This window comes from Protopterus annectens, chromosome 2.part2 (genome assembly GCF_019279795.1).
Source record: "Protopterus annectens isolate FY-2018-M chromosome 2.part2, PAN1.0, whole genome shotgun sequence".
In the NCBI taxonomy this organism is placed as follows: Eukaryota; Metazoa; Chordata; order Ceratodontiformes; family Protopteridae; genus Protopterus; species Protopterus annectens.
The window spans coordinates 740,713,562-740,732,307 of record NC_056730.1 but is presented as its reverse complement, the minus strand read 5'-3'; the positions used below and the strand labels follow the sequence as shown (position 1 = coordinate 740,732,307).

At 38.3% G+C, this 18,746-nt stretch overlaps 1 protein-coding gene across 1 annotated transcript in view; it reads right to left on the bottom strand.

The window, feature by feature from the left end:
• MCTP1 (multiple C2 and transmembrane domain containing 1) overlaps positions 1–18,746 on the bottom strand; it is a 3,344,116-nt gene that overhangs the window by 156,277 nt on the left and 3,169,093 nt on the right. The window contains exon 21 of the mRNA XM_044064134.1: positions 8,678–8,687. Coding sequence (XP_043920069.1) covers positions 8,678–8,687 — 10 coding nt within the window. The remainder of the gene's footprint in view (positions 1–8,677; positions 8,688–18,746) is intronic.

Below are 18,746 nucleotides of genomic sequence, written 5' to 3'. Positions count from 1 at the left end.
TTGTCTAGGAGGGAAGGACCAAGGCCTAAAGGGGTAGTTTCTACTGTAACTCAGGGTTGAGAACAAGTAGAATTCTTTAACAGTTTTAATCTGTTTGTCTTTTTTGTCTAGTTTCTTGAAGACTTGTTCAGCTGGGGCTCCAAACAGGAACTCTTTGACAAGTGAGGCGTCCAATAACTCTGCTTTAGCCTGGTCCGAAAATGGCTGAGTTCTTAGCCAAGCATGCCTGTGTATAACTGATCCTGTAGCAGCTGCCCTGCAAAAAGCATCTAAGGCATCATAACCACATTTCTAGGAGTGCCTGGCTACCTGTAAGGCTTCTCTAGCAATGTCCTGCATCTCCCTGTATAACGTTCTATCCAACATGGAATCAAGTTTTCTTAACATTTTGTCTTGAAATGATTACAAATATTTTATCATGTGAAATTTACAATTTAATGCTGTTGTAGTTAGAGTAGCAGAACTATACGGTTTCTTGCTAAATCTGTCCAGGAATCTGCTCTCCCTGCCATTAGGTAATGGATGCTGGGATGGCACTTTGGGAACACCTTTGGTAGCTTCAGTGGAGACTATGGAGGGATCAGCTTTAGGATTTTTGTAGAGAGGTTTGTGTGAGTCAAGCCCTATAATACCTATCTGGTTTCCTAGGAGCAAGTGGTAAGGAATCCAGGTGAAGGGCTATGTCCTCAAACAGATCATGTAGCTCTATGTGTACCAGGGAGATTGTCAATGGTTGAGGGGAGGGGAATCACAGTAATTGCCTATAGTGTGTTTGCTCTTGGGAGAACTGCTAACTTTTCCATTTAAAGGCTTCTTTTATTTTATGTAATGTGTCCCTGAAGGAAGGTTTTTTTGGGTGAGGAGGCAGACGAGAGTATCGTTCAAGTCCGAATCAGGGTTGGTTTGGGTTTGCAAGTGACCTGATTAGGTGAGTTCTTCCTCATCCTCATAGGATGGAAAGCTATAGCCAGAGTCTTTTTGGTCAGAGCCAGGGAGACTTCATAAGTCTGTGACATTTCTCTGGTTTTAATGAAGGTCATGAATTCCTGTGCTGTCTTAAGCTGGTCCTAGACTTTTGTCTGGAGTCCAAGGTCAAGGGCAGATGCAAAGGTAAGGGGTATGTTTTTGTTTTAATTGTCATTTAAAAGTTGTGGCCAAGGGAGGTAGTAGACTGAGCACGACTTCGGAATGAACATCAGAAGTCAGCGGAGGTGTGAGGACTCCTTGTGGAACCACTTCTCAGACATCAGAAGTCAGTGGAGGTGTGAGAACTCCTTGTGGAACCACTTCTCAGATGACAGAAGCTGATGCCTGCATAGTGGTGTCAGAACTGACTGACACTTTAATGGTCATGGTAGTTGTGGGAAGGCTGGGGACTGTGGTGGCTTCCCAGGGGAGTAGCACCTGAGGGTTCTGGTCTAGCGGCCACTTGTCTGTGTAATGGTGCAGTGCACTTATGTAGTACAAGCATGCTATTAGTAGACGTTTTGAGTTCAACATAAGTGAGTGTGTGTTAAATATTTTGGGGAACTACAGTAGGAATTATAAACATACATATGAGGCCCTACTAGAAACAGACAGGATTTAGGAGAAACAGTTTATTCTCTTCCCATTGCAGTGCCACTTACACCATGTAGCAAGGACAGTTTAAGTAGTGTCTCATCTGTTTCAGTGTATATATTTGTGGGACTTCAAGAAGAAGCAGAATAAAAAAAGAGAAAACTCTGCATGTGGAAAACATTCATATTTTGGGGCTACACTGTAAATTAAATAACTGTACATCACATACTATCCTAGCAGAAAATGATTAAAGGCAATGAAGACTCTACATTACTGGTGCACATTAAGCCGGGTCCAGACTATTTTACTACATGTATGTAGTTATGTAGTTGTCTGGATTTATAAATGAGCAGAAAAAAATGATAGATATGCTGTGAAAAACATAGGAAAATATTTGGAGGGATCCACATTACTGAACTAACTGCTTAACTGCTGACCATTTATTTTCAAAGCTTTTCTCTCACCTTTGGCCATTTTGGCCTATTTTATCTCTGAACTATTTTCTTACCTTGCAGTACAATTGTCAGGGTAAGACACCGGAACATTCACCTATACATAGTATTTAGGTTTAGATTTTACTTGCAAGTCGAGGGAACAGCTGCATTTATTTCTTTGTTTATTTATTTATTATTAGTTCACTGTGTAAGTGGACTGGTCTTTTCAGCATGACCTGAGCTCAAGGGGCAGAAAATACATTGCGGGTTTTCAATGAACAATATTATATACAAAATGATTACAAAGCAAAATTCAGAACATAGAGAGAGTGAATGCAGAAAGTGTAGCACTAAAACAGTAAACTGAAAATATATATATACAAAATACAAGCTAAGATGTGCATAAAATTCAGTGTAATCATACATATAATACATAAACATCTAAATACGTATAAAATATTTGCATATATCATGCCACATTAAGAAGCTGAGATGGGCATACAATATAGTATAATCACACATATAATACATAAACCTCTATATACTTGTAAAATATTTGCATATATGATGCCGGGAACACTTTATAATCTCGAAATTCTGAAAAACCAAATTTCTGAATCCCGAGATCATAAAGCCGAAAGTTCTAAATACCGAAACCCCAGAAACGCGAATTTCAAAATCCTGATGTTCGGAGATGTTGAAGTAGCGCTTCTGGTGTTGCGGTGTTTGACTGGAAGTTCAGGAAAGTATGTATGTTTAAGGGTGTTGGTTAGGGGCTTTAGTATGTGTCAGTATGTGTTGTGACTGTGATGTGTGTGTGTGCAAGGGGAATATAGGTGTGTGATGGTGTTTTCATGTGTTTGTCTGTGTAGTGCGAACCTGGAGTTAGTATATTTAAGTGGGGGGGGGTGGGGTGCCAGGGGGCTTGCCCCCCTGCTTGTATGTAGTATAGGTTTGTGTGTTTGTGTGTGGGGGGGAAGGTGTGTGTTTGTGTATGTGTGTGGTGTCTGGTCAGTGTAGGATTCGCGATTTCAAAATTTGCACTTTTGGAATTTCGGTATTTAGAGCTTTCGGCTTTATGGTCTCAGAATTCTGAGATTCGGTATTTCAGGATTTTGGGATTATAAAGTGAATCCATGATGCCACATTAAGAACCTGAGAAACGTTTATTAAATGTATTTTAGTATTCATGATATGGGTTGATAAGTTACCTAACCATTTTCATGGTAGCATTTTCAGGTTGATTCAGTGAAGAGATGCTCTTTGAGCTCATCCTTGAAGTTTTTAATGGTTTCTAGATTTTTGATGTCTATAAGTAGGTGGTTCCAGTTAGCAGGTCTCAGTCTAGAGAAGGCTCTCTAACCTACAGCAGTTTTAAATGGATAGTGTGCTAGAGAGAAGTTGTTGTCCTGTGTACTTCTGAGTATGTAAGGGTTGTTTCACTTTTAAAGAAGGGCATACCTCTCAACCTCTTAGTACAAAAATGTGGACAAAGACAAAAATAATGGGGACCAAAGCCTCAAAAATAGGAACAAATTTTAAATATTGCTCTTATAAACTTAGAAAGTTGCTAAAATAAATGGTCTTGTGTTACCATTCATTTTCTATAGGATATGAAGTCTGAAACTCAAATGCCTGCCATTATTTAGTGAATTCAAGCCTCACTGATTTGCCACAAAAATCCAGAAAACACAAATTTTATGAGAAACAGACCAAAAATATGGGTCAAAAATCTGGACATTCTGCGAAACTCTAGACAGTTGAGAGGTATGGGCCAGTGGCTGTTTTTTAGCACTTTGTAAATTAGAGTACTCTCCTCAGAAGAAAAATTGGCCTATATGGCACTGAAAGACATTTGGAATGTTTTAACAAACTGCAGTGGTGTATCTGGGGGTCTGCTAATAGAATGAATCTGCAGATTTTATCCTCGGCAGTCTGTATTCTGTGAGTATTGTGGGCTGAATGCATAATGAGGAAAGGAAGGCCATATTCAAATTTGGGTATTAAAATATTTTTAGCAATGGCCCTATCAACAATAGGTGAAAGGGGGGGTCTGATCTTTTAATATATTTAACTGAGCAAGGATTTTATTAGTTACAAAATCTGTGTGTGTGTGTGTGTGTGTGTGTGTGTGTGTGTGTGTGTGTGTGTGTGTGTGTGTGTGTGTGTGTGTGTGTTTAGTAAAGGAAAGGGTAGGGTTGTGTACTTGGCCAAGGTAGTTTAGTGACATTAGGTATTATGTTTCCATTAATATCTGTTAAGAGAATAGGATGAATACATGACACTGGTTTTCTTGAGGATAATTATTAGTTTGTTACTAGTGGCCCAGATGCATAACTGAAACTGTCTTGTAATTTGGTTTGCAGGACAGAGTGGCTAGTACTGGATTACATAGATTATTAATTTAAGATTTGGTAATTCTAGGGGAAGAGCATTAACAAAGAGAAAAAAGAGAAGAGGACCTGACAAAGATCCTTGCAGTACACCTACATTAAGTTTATCAGCAGCAGAAGATTAAACATTACTATGGACTTGGAAGGTTCTGTCTTTTAGATAGCTGTGAAATGAGCAGTGTTATCTCCACAGCTGAGTCTTTTGAGTTTAAGAAGAAGGGTACAGCTGACTGTTTCAAAAGATATCAGTGGCCATTACAAGGTCAGTAAAGGTAATGAAGGCATTGTGAAAGCCATGCTATGCATCACATAACAGACCTGTGTTGCTAATGTGCTTATGTAGTTGTTCACATAGAAGTTTTTCAAATATTTTGGTAATATGGCAGGATGCAAGTGTATCGTGAACTTAACTGGAAAAAAATCTAAAACGTTTTGTACTTTTCTGTCAGGACAATTAAAATGCTTAAGAAGAGATTTTTTGGGGACAAATAAATATTGTTTCAATTCTGATGTTATACCAGCACAATACATTTACATTTTGATATGCTATTGCACTCTCAGATCTGAAAAAAAAAGATAATACATTTTTAATGGAAACTGGAAGAAGTTTGTCATATTTTCAAAATAATTTCAGCCTAATCTATGGTCCATACCTGAACAGAACAATCTCTCTCTGTTTGACATTTTGCAGTGACATCTTCTAGGCAGGATATGTGGATATTCATTTACAAAGTTAATGTGCATTGTACCCTTATTTGTAACATCAAGGTGACAGCTGCTTTTTGAATTTTTGTTTGAAAATAATTAACTCTACTATTTTAATTTTAAGAGTGCATAATATTTTTGAAAACCATTTCAAGAAAAAATATTATTTTAGTTCTATTTCAATAGTAATACCGAATAGTCATGATTTCTGTACACACCGTATTTGCCCATCTGAGAATAAGTAATATGTACATGTTTACTATGAAATGAATCCTGATGGAGACCAGGGAAACCATCTCCCATGCCTGGGGAGGGGTTAGGCTGCCTGAAGAGAATACGTCTTGTGAAAGTGAGAGGACATCCTTTGAGGTCAGTCCATTGATGTCCCTACACTAGAGCTTAGCTGAGTGTATGTGGGGATCAAAATCATCATCAACCCCCTTTTCCTTATTTTTACATGAGTTTGGGGTGTCACATCAACTATCCAACACCTCTTTCAACTCAATGTCACTCTTCTACCTAATTCAGTAGTTGTGCGTAGCTGTCATAGGTCTTCTCTCTCACAATCCATCCATTTCTTTCCTGAATGTCTTCATTTCCACTTGCCTTCTTCCCAAGTCTTCCAAATCTTCTTCACCACATCATCTTTTGCTTTCCTGCACATGTCCAAACCACAATAATCTGCTATCTTTGACCTTTTCTGCAACTGGATAGACTTTGACTTCTGTACTGATCTCATAATTTGTTCATCTGTTGCACAGTGTGCATCCTACCACCTGTCTCAGGCACTTCATCTCCATCACCTCTAGCTTCCTCCACCTCTGCCCTCACTGCCTTGGTTTTAGTACCATGCAGAAGTACTTGTACACTTTACAGTTCAGCTTCTTTGGCATTCTTCTGTCACACACTAACCCCGATATTCTGTGCCATTTGGCTGCATCCAGTCTGACTCTGGCACTGATCTCCTTGTTCAGACTTTTCTTCTCCTCAACCACCTCTCCCAGGTACCTGAAATAAGAAAACTGGCAAACCACCTCTAATAGGTGCCTCAGTGATGGTCCCTACCAATCAACCAACCCCCACCCTAGCTATACGGTGAATGAATCGGCTGATTTGCCAGGAGAAGGCAGATGATTGGCAGTGATTGCAAATGAACGGGTTTATTGGCTCGGAAGGGGCTGGGCTAAAGATTGTCTGATAATGTGGGTAAAGTGAGTATGAAAAAAAAAAACGTAATGATATAACTTCCTCTATCACTGGTCAGTACTAGCGTTATCACCATGACATGTGCAATCATGTTTTGGCCATACACCCCTTGCTATTCTTTCAATTACTGAGCTCTGCAACAGTCTTCATGTCTATGGCCTCCCCCAGTGTATAAGATAGACTCTTTTAAAGATTGGAATAAAATTCCTCCCATTCAGAAGTGTCTGGTAAGCATTTCCAGCAACATCCTTACTATATGTTTGGGTCTCACAACTATGTCCAGACTCTCCCATGGCCATATCACACAGTTAACCACCAAAGAGAGATAATTTGACAACTCAGCACCTCATTTGACCTGAGTGTCTGGAACACTTAGATTCAGATCTGATGACACAACTACAATCATTGACCTAAAGTCCAAAATGCATTGATGCCAACTATACTTATGAGAAGGCTTTTGTTTCGGGTGTTCATTACAAACAATTAATGACTAGTACAAAAATGCAGTAATAATTCACCAATCAGGATCAGATCAGGCAAGCATTCCTTTCAGTCACATCCATATGGAACTGTCATAGTTTCCTATGTGTGTGTTGAAGTGTCATAATTAAGCATTTCAGCAAAATGGCAACAGTTACATCTATCATTAACAAACAAGCAAATTGGTGTACAATTAAAAAGCTTAGAAATGTTGAGTTAGCATTCATACAACTACAACTACAATGGAGTTATTAGAATCAGAACCGATACAAAAGCACATGACAAATTATTTTAATTAAAGCAATCTCAAGGCTAGTTTGCTGATTCAGAGGTAAAGGGTTTTTTTGCAGTGAGGGTGATCTTGGTTAGAGACTACACTCAGGCAGTTTCAAAGACAGCCCACAGAATGATACATCAGTCTTACAATATTTTAGTTTCTTTGGAGGAAGGGCAGAAACTGAGTTTTGCATTAGATTGTCCCCAGGTAGGCTGTAAGGCCAAGTTATGTAAGTTTCAAACGAGAAAGATATTGCAGCAGATATCATGTGGTTGAAGACAGGGCTGTATATACAGATTGTAATGTTTCATTGCATGTCTATTTTCTACAAAAGGAATAAAGGAAATATTCCCTACCTGGCTGTTTGGCTCACTCAGTCCGAAGTTTTGCAGTGCAAGACTCCAGCAAAACTGTGCGATGCTTGCCTAGGGTTACATGATGACCATTATCCTTCTTAGGAAAGTGATCCATGAATGGCATATAGAGAATGAAAGTAGATGGTAGTGACAGCAACCTGAGAAAACATGCTGCTCAGAAGGGACAAGAACAGAAAAAGGTGCAATACTCAGTCTGTATAACCAGTTCTTAAGAAGTGCTTTTTTAAAATTGCTTCTGCTGTGATAGGTGTCTGTATTAAAAAGATGGAAGACAAGACAATTACCATAAACATAACAGCTGAGTGAAGCTATGTGTCTCTCATATTGTCACAAAAGATCATGTGACATTATTTTTGTGTTGTTTCAGTTGTATCAGTATATTAAATTTGACATGATGACCTACAGTTGATAATGCTATGCGCATCTCAGAGTATCACAGATAATCATGGTACACTATTTTTGTATTGTTTCAGTTGTATCAGTATCCCAAATTCGAAGTGATGAACTACAATTGGCAGCTACATTATTTGGTTGACACTGAAATAACGGACTCCTTAGAAGTTGGTCACGTTTTTTGTAGTGTGACCTTGGTGTAGCAACATTTTAAAAAGTAATGTATTTGAATGACATATGTGCCAATCTGAATTATTTACTAGCTGACATATGACCAAAAGGTAACCCCTTAAAATATTGATGAATGTCTTAGGAAAAGACAACACAAAACATCACTGTTTTGTGAAACTTTTCAAAGGTTATAAGTTTACACAGCATATTTCACGCTTGAATAGCTTACAAAAGCTTTGATAAATACTGGTGAAACAGACAGCTACAGAAATAATGATATGTAGTCCTCAGAAGTTGCTTTCATAAAGCAGAGATATAGCTATAGAGCGTGTCTGTTCAGCCTTCACAAAATTTTAACTAATTCTACCAAACACTGTTAGCCCTTTCATGATACAGAATCAGGAATTCAGTAAGGAAAATCATTCTGAACTCAACCTGAACAGCTGCACAATAATTTCACAGCACACAAAATATAAATTTTTATATATTGTCATATATCTGCTGTGTTGACTCCGTGTGCACTGACAGGCTTCCACTATGAGCAGACAAAAGCAAATACATGGAGGATCAGGATCCCTGAATTGTATTTGCTTAAAAAACCTGCTGCCAAAAACACTTTTGAAAGTGTTTTTTACAGGGATGCAATTCTCCCACACCATATATGGGTTCCCTACACATTACCAAAATGCCACTTCACCGACTTTCAGATGACCAAGCCAACAACACCGAAAGGACATAACACCGACTGTTCAGAACACAGATGGGAAACTGACAGTGAGTAATCCATTGGCCGACCCGACACCCCCCCCTAACTAACTATATCAACTCGAGATCATACTACCGTGGAGGTAAAGGGCAAAGGTTGACATACTGGCCAAGCACTTCCTTACCATCAGTTTCCCGTCTGTGTTCTGAGCGGTCGGTGTTATGTCCTGTCAGGGTTGTCACCTCGATCATATGAAAGTAGGTGAAGTGGCATTTCGGTAATATGAAGGAGACCGATATAACTCCATGATCACTCCAAATCAAAGAAGGGGGAGATTCCCCCCAAAGGGTATCACCATCAGCACAACTTGCCAACAGTGATTTCCTATGGAGGAACTCCGATCGTTGATGGGTTGAAACTCTGCCAACTGAAGTGTTCAAATTTTATCCAGCAGTAGGTTACCCCAATGAGAGACATTTTACCTCAATGTCATTTTGATGAAAGCTGAATTAGTCTAAATTATTTCATGAGAATTTGCATAGATTCCTCACAGTGTTGCTTTATGGTATAAGATAGATTACATAAATGTAAAAAAATATGCATTTTTATTTTATTTTATTTTTTTTTTACTTTAAATCAGTGTTTCAACCGATTGGTTTGGTTACTAGTGATAATAAAGAAGCTTATCTAAGTCTTTGTATAGTTGGCACACATCTATATGAACACATTACAGCTAGACACAGGCAACATACAGAAATGAGCTTTTATTTTGGCATACAGCTTTCCTTTTGGACCAGTTACAATAAAAGTGAAAATAACACTCATAATATTAATGCTGTGTGATATTCTCTGCTCCAATAGGAGCTTAACTAATTATTTTCGTTAGCATCCTTATAGGTTCATAGGTTGGTACTAGGCTATCAGCCCTAGGGCCTATACAAGCCTAGCCATAACAATTCCCTGGCTATTTCTTCCCACACTATTTACTTCCCTGGACCCCTGACTAGCACGGTGACTGACGTGATCCCCGGGGTGAATTTTCTTTCTCCCATCCAATCATCAAGGTTCCTTTTGAAGAGGACCAAAGAGGCACTCTGCTTGACATGTATGGGTAATCTATTCCAGAGTCTGGGGAGTCTCTGGGTCAGGAACCTATCCCTCCAGCATGTTTTGTTTATTGTGATGACAAGGTTTAGATCCCTGGAGCATGTGGCTCTGAGGGATTGGGATTTCTTTAAGTGTAGCATGTCCAACAGCTCTGGGTTTGACATGGCCTTGTATGTTAAGCAGAGATCGCCTTTGAGTAGACGATATGCGACAGAGTATAGCTGGAGTTTTTTATGGCGGTCAGCGTAGAGCATCTGCTTTAGGCCTGTGATTCTTTTAGTGAGGTATTTCTGCGGCCTTTCCAGTTGTTGCAGATGTCTTGAGAGGTACATACCAAATGGGGCATTGTATTCTATAATGGGTCTAATGAGGGATGAGTACAGTGGGACAATGACCTCCTTTTTTCTGGATGAAAAGCCCTTAGTGATGAGGTGTGCCACATAGAAGGATTTCCTGACTGTTGTGGCGATGTGGTTATTGAAGGTGAGACCACTGTCCACCTGTGTCCCTAAGTCTCTTATCACACTTCCGGTGTTTAGTGTACTGCCACCTATATGGTAATTCATGGATACATGTTTTTTCCCAAAGGGGATAACTATACATTTCTTGGCATTGAGCTTGAGCCCATGGCTCTGGCACCAAGTATCTGTTTCTGTAAGGCCCTTTTGTAGAGTATCCATATCATTTGGGGATTCAGTAATGGCTTCCAGTTTGCAGTCATCTGCGAACTTTGTTATCCAGAGTCCCTTAGTTTTGGCCTGTACTTCAGAGAAGTAGATGCCAAACAAGAGCGGTCCCAGGACTGAACCCTGAGGTACTCCACTTGTCACTTGTCTGGAGCTGGATTTGGAGTCAGATACTTTTACAGTGTGGGTTCTATCAGTAAGCCAGTTAGCAACCCATTGGGTGATGTAGGGATTAATGCCCAGCTTTGTAAGTTTATCTATGATTCTAGAGTGGGGGATGGTGTCAAAGGTCTTGGCAAGGTCTAGATAGGCTGTGTGGACCACCTTACCCTTGTCCATGGCTCTGGAGACTGATTTGAAGAAGTCAATCAGGTTCAGGAGACAAGATCGGCCCTTTACGAACCCAAACTGGGTGGGGTCCAATGTTTGAAGGTTGCCAATGTCTTTGTTTATAAGTTCCATGATAATACACTCCATGGCCTTGCAGATAAGGCTTGTCAGACTGATGGGATGATAGTTTCCGGGATCCAAGGTGGATTCCCCCTTGTGGAGTGGGATAACTGTAGCTCTGCGCTACTCAGTGGGCATGAAACCTGAGGTGAGGCTATGATTAAACATGACACTTAGGTGATTTCTAGAGTCTGCAGCTGGTCAGGTAAGTTAATAGTGGTAATGTTATGACTAAGATTTTGTCTTCCTTGAACTTCAAGCCTGCTGTACATGGAAGTTTAATTAGATAAGTAAAACACACTTGGTAGTTTGGAATTTATAATTTAATTTGATCAAGCTAGCAATTCAAACAGTATCTCCCATACAGTTGCACTCCTTTTTGTTCCTTGGCAAACACTTACCTTATGTGGATTGTGCAACAGAAATATGAGCCTTAACACTTACAGATCTTGTTCCAGGAAATCCTCTTTGCTTTCTGGAAGGCAAGCTGCACTAGGGATATCTGTTATACACATCAATTTGCCAGGTTTATATTGAACTTTTAAGTCATAGGTTTGCACATCGAAGCAAGTCCTACTGGTGCCTTTCTGACAACATTTTTGCAGATGCTTAGTAATGGCTTATGATCAGATTGCATTGATTTGCCATGTTTTAACAATTAATCATGGAATTTCTAACAACAAAAGACAATTGTTAACAAGCCTGCCTAGATCTGTGTATGCATTATATTTCTGTTCGAGCTCTTGACAGATATGCTGCTTCCTGGTCTACCTACCATTGTGTAGGTGTACCACAGCAAGCTTTTGTTGACTAGTATCCAACTGAAGGATTGCAGGCTGAGACACATCTTAAAACATCATGCAAGGAGCTTCTGTAGCATTTTTTTTCAACATTTAGAAGCTTCTACCCTTTTACTGTGATCCAAACCAGACAACATCATGGTCTAACAGCTTCCTGAATGGTAATATCTGACAGGGTTGATATAAACTTAGGAAATGTAATGATCCAGGCCAATGAATTACATAAAAGCTGATTTGTCCTCTGGCTCCTGGATACTGGCTAACTTAATCTGACTCTATGTTTTATTTAATGTCAAAATATGGCATGTTTATTAAAAATTAGCTGCAAAAAAATTGACATAAAGCCTTTCTGTATCATCTTGTCAAGCAGCATAATAAGTTCAGTATCACTCTTCTGATGTTTGCCATGAAAGAATACCATGTATTATGTTAACTACACCTTCAAGTCAGTCATTTCAGAGAAAAGCTGTACCAAAAGGCAAGATGGGAAACCTTTATCTACCCAAAGGAGTGTTACAACTACAACACTTACAGAAAGCCTTATCAAATTTAACCTGCCAAAATCTGTGGATTAGCATCTAGCAGTGAGAAATGTCTAGCATCAGGCAACATAGCAACAAAATGTCATCAACAATTTTTGTGTCTTTCGGCTTTTCCCGGTTAGGGGTCGCCACAGCGGAACTCCAGTCCGCTAATGATTGGCAGTAGATTTTTATATGCCGAGTTGCCAGCTCTGATGCACAGCCATCAACGAAGGTATGCCCATTCACGCATGTCTCCACACAGAAGACGCTCTAGCTGAGAATCAAACAGGACAGCGTCTTACTGTGAGGCGACAACGCTACCGCAGCACCACCATATGAAGTGGATAATATTCTCTTTTGATCCATCTTTATAAGTTTGAGGGATCCATGCATATTCTATGCTTGCCTTGCTTTTTGACTATAACAATTCTATTAACCCATGTTGTCAGTTCAGCTGCTATACAATTATATCAGGGTTATCACTGCATCTTAATTCATGGCCAGTTCTGCTTCTAATAGCTACAGGGACTTCAGCCAAAATCTAAACACATTATTCTCCCCAATAAACAGCCAAATCAAGTAAGTAAGTTAGCATATTTCTGCAAAACATCCACAGAATCTTGACTATTCCACTTCAAAACTCTCAGAGAGGTGCTTGCAATTGTAGTACTTATACTTACTATCTATCCTATCAGGACCTCTTACATTTCTATTAATGATTATAACTCCCTCTTGAGGAATCATTCATGCTAGCACTGACAATACCAACAGTCATGCTGTCTTTTCAACTACCTTTCAGACTCACATCTGGAGTAAAATCAGAAACAATTAATTTGATGTCATAAAGGCTCATGCCATCTCCTATTCAGTTCTGTGAATTATTCTGCATTTGCACACCAAGTCCTTTTTATAACACCAAGTTTTGTCACAGCATTACAACCAAATACATTTTATTGCATTATGTGACTTTCCAAAACCTATATGGAACATTTGTCTGCTTTTACATGCAGACAAAAGTTCCATATAGTTTTTGGAAAATTGATTAAGCAAAGTCTGACCCAGTGAGCTTGTGCTGTAAGTATACCAGAAGAGAACATTGAGATTTATACTCAACTCAAATAGGCCTATTTTGCCTTTTGCACATCTTTGTGGAAAGATTCTGACCTCCGTATATCTTACAGATGTGTTGAATCCCTCTAATATGTACTTACGTGTGCCTGTAGCAACATTTTGTACATGCAGTCCTTCATCTAACTGCATAGATGGCTCTAGATGCCAGATGCAATTTTATTTCTTATCAGTGAATCATGCAAGTCTCCAAAATGACAGTCTTTACATATATGTTTAATTTCCATTACATAAACATATACTGACTCTTGAAAACCCTTGATATTTTGTGAATAATACATTCCTAACGCATGGAAGAATTTTTATTGGCTCACTACTAAGTACTGCTGACTAGTGATTTTTTACTTCTCCTTGTGGTTAAAAGTGTTAAATAATTTTAATGCTTTCTCAGCTGTGACACAAAGGAATACTGCACATGGGACCTTTACCATCTTCTGTGTAATTGTACTTGGAATGAGATATAATTCATATACCTGGATCCAAAACTTGCAATTAACAGTCATTGCCTTAATCATTTCAAGACAGTGATTATAGTGTTAACATTCTGAGCCAAAATGAACACGTGTGGCAATGGAGATTAGCCATTTGGCAATTTTCATTGAAAAATATGAAAAATAAAATTTCTATCTTTAAGAGATGCAAAGTGAAAAAATATTACGCTTCAAATCTTTATGCAAAAACACTGTAACAATACTCCTTTTAAGGGTAGAAACATGAAATATGAACAATGAAATAGTTCCTCTGAGTCTGAAGACTTTCAGTGTTTTCCTTCCAGTAACAAGACTGAACATATCACAATGGATGACTTCAGTATGCACTGGAACCTGGCTTTATTTGAGTACAGTCACCCACCTATTCAGGTTTTTAGTCTTGCCAACTAATGCTCACAATCAGTAGAACCAGTAAGTCTTCTAAATGTGGGGGCATCATTAACTGAATATTATCCTATGCAATGGAACACTTTTCTGAGAGTGGCCACACGATGACTAATAATATCACTGATCATTTGCCCACATTTGCCATCTAATTCCATGTAAACATTAGACTCATATGTCTTTCTCAGTGGTCCTGTGAATTCAAATCTTATTTACACAATGAACTAGATTTGAAATTAGCTGTTGATTTTACACCTGTCCATAAACATGTCCACAGATTTCCATAATACTAAGGCCATCTCTGACTCCAGTGACTAAAAGTATAGAACAGGCTATCAGGAAAGTAAAACACTGAGGCTGGAGGGCAGTGATACTGTTGCTCTGATAACTCATTATTAACAGGAGCAAGGAATAACTGAATATACAATAAACGGTAATAGCTTCTTTTTTTGTAAATAATTATATTAATATGTATTTAGTTATCTTTATTGATATTTGATTACCAGGAAAGTCTGACTGGGTAGAAGACCATTTTCAGTGGAGGCCCGGAAAGAAAAGCTGCAAATTATTACAAAACATTTTAAGAACAATAATTTTACAATCTTCAAAAATAAAACAAAAATATCTGAAGTTTAAATAATTATAACAAATTACACATAATCACAAACATTGGTTAAGACCTGATACAAGGTATATGACAACTGTTAAATGTTTAGAGAAATGTTAGACAGTCTGTAGAGAAATTAAAGGTAAGTTAGTCTAATACAAATAGGAATGAGGGAAAAACAGGCTTATGCTACATTTAGAGAGACAGTCAGGTAAGAGAATTAGACAGCAGTAAGGAAGTAAGTGAAGAAGAGAGACTAAGGAGGTAAGAAATGAAAAGGTATTTATATACTTAATACAAATTTAAAGAATTACATGTCGGGTATATAACACAACAGAATATACATGCATCAACAGAGATTTATCAAGTCATTTATAAGGCACAATAACTACTATTTTATCTTAAAAAAGCATAAGAAAACAACACAGTGTTTGCATGTTGTTGTCTGGTGTATATAGGGATTTGATGTATGTGATGGCACCAGAGCACATGACATTGTGAGACGGTATTACATGCTCTCTGTCTCTCATTTAGAATTCTTGTACAGAGTCATACTCTTCTAAAAACTCTAATCGTCTAGTATGTATATTAGTGCACTAAATTTGACATACTTAAAACAATTTTAAAAAATGTACAGACTTCTTAAGCTAAATGTAGTCCATGGGTTTTGGTGAGGACATAGTGAGGGAAACTTTAGATTTCTGAAGAAGTCTTCCAGAACAATAGAGACAAAAGGTCTCAAGTCAAATTAGTCTGGTTGTCTACAGAATGTATTTTTAGTTGTTTAAAATGTTGTACAAGTTTAATCACTTTGTCAGACTAGTTGCACTGAATTCTGGACATAACAGAAATTTTTAAGATAGTGGATTTAAAGTCTCCAGACCATCTTAAAAGCTCATTTTTTGTGGCATCCTCCCATGCATGACTGTCCTGTCACTGTATCCACTCTCTGCCTGGATTTAAGGATACTAAATAAATGAAATCAAGGGTAAACTGCATTCAGTGAACTTTCAAGTCTAGCCAAAGCATCCTCACTACCCTAACAATATATGTCACATCCATAACCACTGTCTTCCATGTCAAGTCTGCAATACTCCATCTTCTGTTCCCAATCAATGATGCTACCCTGTATAAAACAACCCTGGGAGATTTACCTACATATAAAAAACAAGAAATCTTCTTGAATACTTGTCTCTGGTCAGAGAAAGAATTAATGCCAATAGGTACTCAGAATATGACAGCAGTATTGCTATTACAGCCACTATACTACATACAAAGGATAGACATAGTCATAGGTTCCCTTTCTCCTTTAAAGCACATGTGTGCATTCTCCAGTTACATTTTATTACATCAGACTGCATGGAGGAGGTAAAAGCTCATGCATTATGTGGAGTATGAGAGTGTGAAATGGTATAGAAGCAACAGGCAGAAGAAGCAGGGTTGCATTATCTAAAGAGGATGATAAAATAGTTCAGGTCTTGCCCCAAATAGCTCCTGAAGGAATGAGGCATTTACAAAATAAGGGATAGGTCATTTTTTGGGCCATAGCAAGTATTTAGCAACTGTCCATAAAGTAGCTGGTCATGTCTTCTTCCTTACAACCTTTCACCTAACAAATCCCATGCTAAATGCTTATTTTTTTCTGACTAGCCCAGTTGACAATTTCAACAACTGGTGAGAAAGAGGACAGCCCTGCACCAGACCTCTTGTACCACTCCTTATAAAGGCAGGGTGGCTGAAGATAGAAATTACACAGGAGCTTCCAATCCCTAAAATGTGATGTATCATAGTGAATGGCCATTTAAATGTACTGAATCACAGTGAAATTAAACAGGATACTATCAGCTCAAGGTACAAAACGTTTACTGAACTATTTTGCTTTAGATGACATTGCTGACTTCCAGTGCAATGCTGCCTCTTTATACAGGGCAGTTTAGTGCACAGGGTAAGAATACAAGATGTATGTAGTGTATCACACAGTCTGACACACCATTTTAGTATCCACAACATCACTCAACCAAATGCTACTTCTGGGTCTCTCCTAAAAAGACACATTTGTGTCTAGTGGATTTTCCTAGTTAACAAAGCAATACAAACTCTGACCTGGGAGAACCACAAGATTAAGGCAAGACTCAAACATTCTTGTTGTGAAAAATCTAATCTGCATGCAGAAATTGCATCAGTCAGTAGCTGCCTGTGTCAATGTTTGTTTTCTTATCTTTGCTCATTAGAGTAATACAACCACTGGCTAGTGATCTCGTATCATAGACCTGTAAAGTATCATATAGTTTTAGCAACAAACATTTCCAGGTAATTTATATCAGAAAGATGGACAATGGTATCTTAATATCTTCATTATTTTGTGCAAGTAGCATTATGGCACTTTTTCAACCCATCTGGCATGGAAGCTACCCATTTAGGAAATTATACAGTTTCCCTCTTAACTGTATTGCTAGGGTCTATATCATGTTGTAGAATCGAGAAAATAGCGAACGGCTACAATATCGAAAAAAACGTTCATCGAAGTCGTTCTTGTGGGGGGCTGCACCCCCCCACCCCCCGGTAATTATATATACCAACTGCAATATCGCACTACAGTGAGGAAAGGGCAAATATTCCAATCCCCACTGTACTGTGACCCCACAAAACACATTTCGATTAACAGCATTTTCAATAATATAGCCATTTGCTATTTTCCTGATTCAACAACGAGATATAGACCTGTATTGCTGACCACCTTATAATGTGTAGCATACAGTGTGGCAAAGGCTGAGACTAAGACAATTTTAGATCTATAACACTATCTCAGACTATTGTAGATGCCATTAATCTAGACAATGAAAATCCATTAACTCTAGACCATCAAAAATTTGGTTTTGTCAGAGGAAGGTCCTGCTTTTTAACCTCAAATTCACAGAAGCCGTAGATACTGGTTACACAGTACATACAGCATACTTGGATCTGGCAATTCCCAAGATTTTAATATTGGTTTGCAAGGATAGCAGCATCTAGAAACTGGGAGGCTACTTACAGACCATAAATTATCACAACCGATTAAAGAACCTGCCAGATACAACTTCTTATTGTATGAGCACTGTCTACTTTACTGAGTCATCACAATTCACAGATTTATTAATTTACTGGAGCTTCCATAAAATTTGAAAGAATCCTCACTTGTTAACATTCTGTGGTTTAGCTGAAAAGTCAACTGTTCCCCAGTTACTTTTTTCACATGACTAAAAACACTCCTTCCACCCAGGCCAAGCAAGATGAACTGGAAACAAACAAGAAGACACACTTCATTTAACGCCCTTCTCTATGTTTACAAAAAGGCTTCATGTTCTGCAAAACATTTTTCCCTTTAATTATCAGGAGGTGCAGAGGCAGCCATCAGAATTGGATAGCATCTGAACTTTGAAAACTATTGAACTATTATTAAAGACATGGTCCACTTAGAAGCAAAAGCATTTGAAAGAAAGAATCTTATGATATTACATTTTGCAAGAAGAAAGAAGATATGATCACAAACTGCCACAAGTTAAAAAATGTAACTTAAAAGGCCATAAGAAAGGAGAAAGCTTTATTTTAAGGCCTACAGACTTTAATTACTAGGTAATCTTGAGTTTTCTGGTAAGAAGAGAATGCTGTGGGTGAAAATAAAAACAGACAACACAGTACATCCTTCACTGGTGTTATTTTTCCACAAAGCATGTAGTTGCTTACAAAATATTTCAACAGAGAATTCTAATACTTCATTCTTACTAAAAACCACCCATTCTTACTCCTCAGTGGCTACTCAAGTCAAGCCAACCTCAAACTCAATCTGCTTTTCAAAAAGATTTCTCCCTCTGTTTTTATAATTTTCTG